Raw genomic sequence first — 1,808 nt, 5'->3', positions numbered from 1 at the left:
ACCCGGGGAACAACATGTCAAAAGATGGCGGGACACTTTTTCGGAAGGTCTTGGCGACTTACGCCCTGGGCCGACTTTGGAGGGCGGGACATTTTAATCCTTGCTGGAACAAAATCCCATATTTCCCCGAGGTGTTCCTAGACGGCCTGGCTCCCAGGGTTGGCATAGAGTATTATATTGTTTATTATGGAGCCAATTTTTTTTTTGTAATTCTCCGGTGCAAAATTTGAAGGGCGAAATAGACTATCGTGTAGAATATTTTGTGAAAATTAAGGATGTGTTAAAGGTGTGTTAAAAGTGCGAAACGCCCCTCAAGGGAATTATATAAAATATTTTAATTGAACAGACGAGAGCAAATTATTAAATTAAATTAAAATGTAGATGGTTTTGACCCTTACGTAAGAATGTGTTATAAGTTATGCTAGCTATAAGTTACGATTAAACTAATGCAAAGAAAAACATCATTGAATCGATCGGAATTTGCTCTTAACTGGGTGACAGAGCGCACAAGCTCACAGAATACTGCATGAAAGGTGAAGACTGCTACCGCCAGCCGGCCGGAGGAAAAAGAAAAAGAGGGAGGGGAGGGGGGCTGTTTAATAAAGTTGGTGAAGGGTAGGTCTTAGCGATTTTTTCACCTAACTAGACCCCCTCAAAGTCGCCCCCTACGAACTCAACGGTATTATCCACGATGTCGTGCGACGCTCCGTTCAGGCTGGAGGGCATATGTGCCGAAAAAAACCAAGATGGCGGAGGACGTTTTTCGGCATGTCTTATTTGTTCTCTAATTATATGATATCTGAGAGAATTTTTTGCTGGGGCCGGCCTGGAGTGGGCTAGCCACTGCGGGTCGGGGTGAGGCTCCACGCGCCCCCACCTGGGGGGGAAGGGCCATACTGTGTGTAACTTAATTGCCAGTGTGCTTTGCCGTCCCCTGCTAATATGCCAAACGCGTTTGCTCGACTAGGTTCCCTGCTTCCTGCTTCTACCTGCTTGCTATAAACCCCACCTCCCACCCCTACCTTTACACCTTTTTACTAATAGGGTGAAGTAAGTACACCAAATGGTTTGCAAGGCCTTTATTACAGAGTACAAAGCACGTCCTACGGAATTCGCGCGGCTGCCTCCTCAGCATCGAGGAGGGCGTTGGCAGCGGCCTCGGCGGCGCTGATCTCATCCTGCTCAGCCAGCTGGCGGGCAGCGCGGGCTTCGTCCAGCCATAGAGCCGCCTCTACCGCCGCGAAGTGCCGCATCTGGGCGGCGGCCTCGGCGAACTCCACTTCAGCGCGGTGCTCGAGGAGCTGCTCGCCCTCACACTGCACGCAGAGGGTATAGGAGTTCGGGCACTCTGCGCAACCCCACAGGCAGCCCGGAGCGCCCTGCAGCGCGGCGCCGACGGAAGACGCAGCTGATGACAAAAAACAGGGGCCTGGTAAAGGTTCAAAGGGTCCAACAGTTTAAAAATCGTAACTGATGCATACGCTGCCACTTACAGGTTGAGGGACTGACAACGTCGGGCACCGACGACGGGCCAGGGGACCCGGAGCGGCCACCACCGCCAAGCTCACCGACCCACCGCCGGTCCGCAACGGGATAGTGCTGCGACGGCCCGACATCCTCGTCACTGGACACGTCCTCCGGGACTCCGCCCAGACGGGCTACGACCTCCGCGGATGGGTCCACCCACTGAGAGGCCCTCGGGTCCCAGACCACCAGGAGAACGTGACCCCCGTCGCCCCAAACGCCGGGACAGCTGCCTACAAATACCTCAATCAGCACTGCACCAAGTCAGCCACGACCCCCCCCCC

The 1,808-nt window shown here is 53.7% G+C and overlaps 1 protein-coding gene across 1 annotated transcript in view; it reads right to left on the bottom strand.

Moving 5' to 3' along the window:
• Window positions 1-1,064: 1,064 nt before the first annotated feature.
• Window positions 1,065-1,808, bottom strand: part of LOC127749451 (uncharacterized) — a 2,843-nt gene continuing 2,099 nt past the window's right edge. The window contains exons 2-3 of the mRNA XM_052267595.1: window positions 1,494-1,757; window positions 1,065-1,408 (exon numbers count right to left, since the gene is read on the bottom strand). Coding sequence (XP_052123555.1) covers window positions 1,104-1,408; window positions 1,494-1,757 — 569 coding nt within the window. The 3' untranslated portion in view covers window positions 1,065-1,103. The remainder of the gene's footprint in view (window positions 1,409-1,493; window positions 1,758-1,808) is intronic.

The sequence above is a fragment of the Frankliniella occidentalis genome, unplaced genomic scaffold (assembly GCF_000697945.3).
Source record: "Frankliniella occidentalis isolate FOCC.00 unplaced genomic scaffold, Focc_3.1 Scaffold55, whole genome shotgun sequence".
Lineage (NCBI taxonomy): Eukaryota > Metazoa > Arthropoda > Insecta > Thysanoptera > Thripidae > Frankliniella > Frankliniella occidentalis.
Note: the sequence above shows the minus strand (reverse complement) of the source record. Positions and strands in the feature narration are given on the sequence as shown.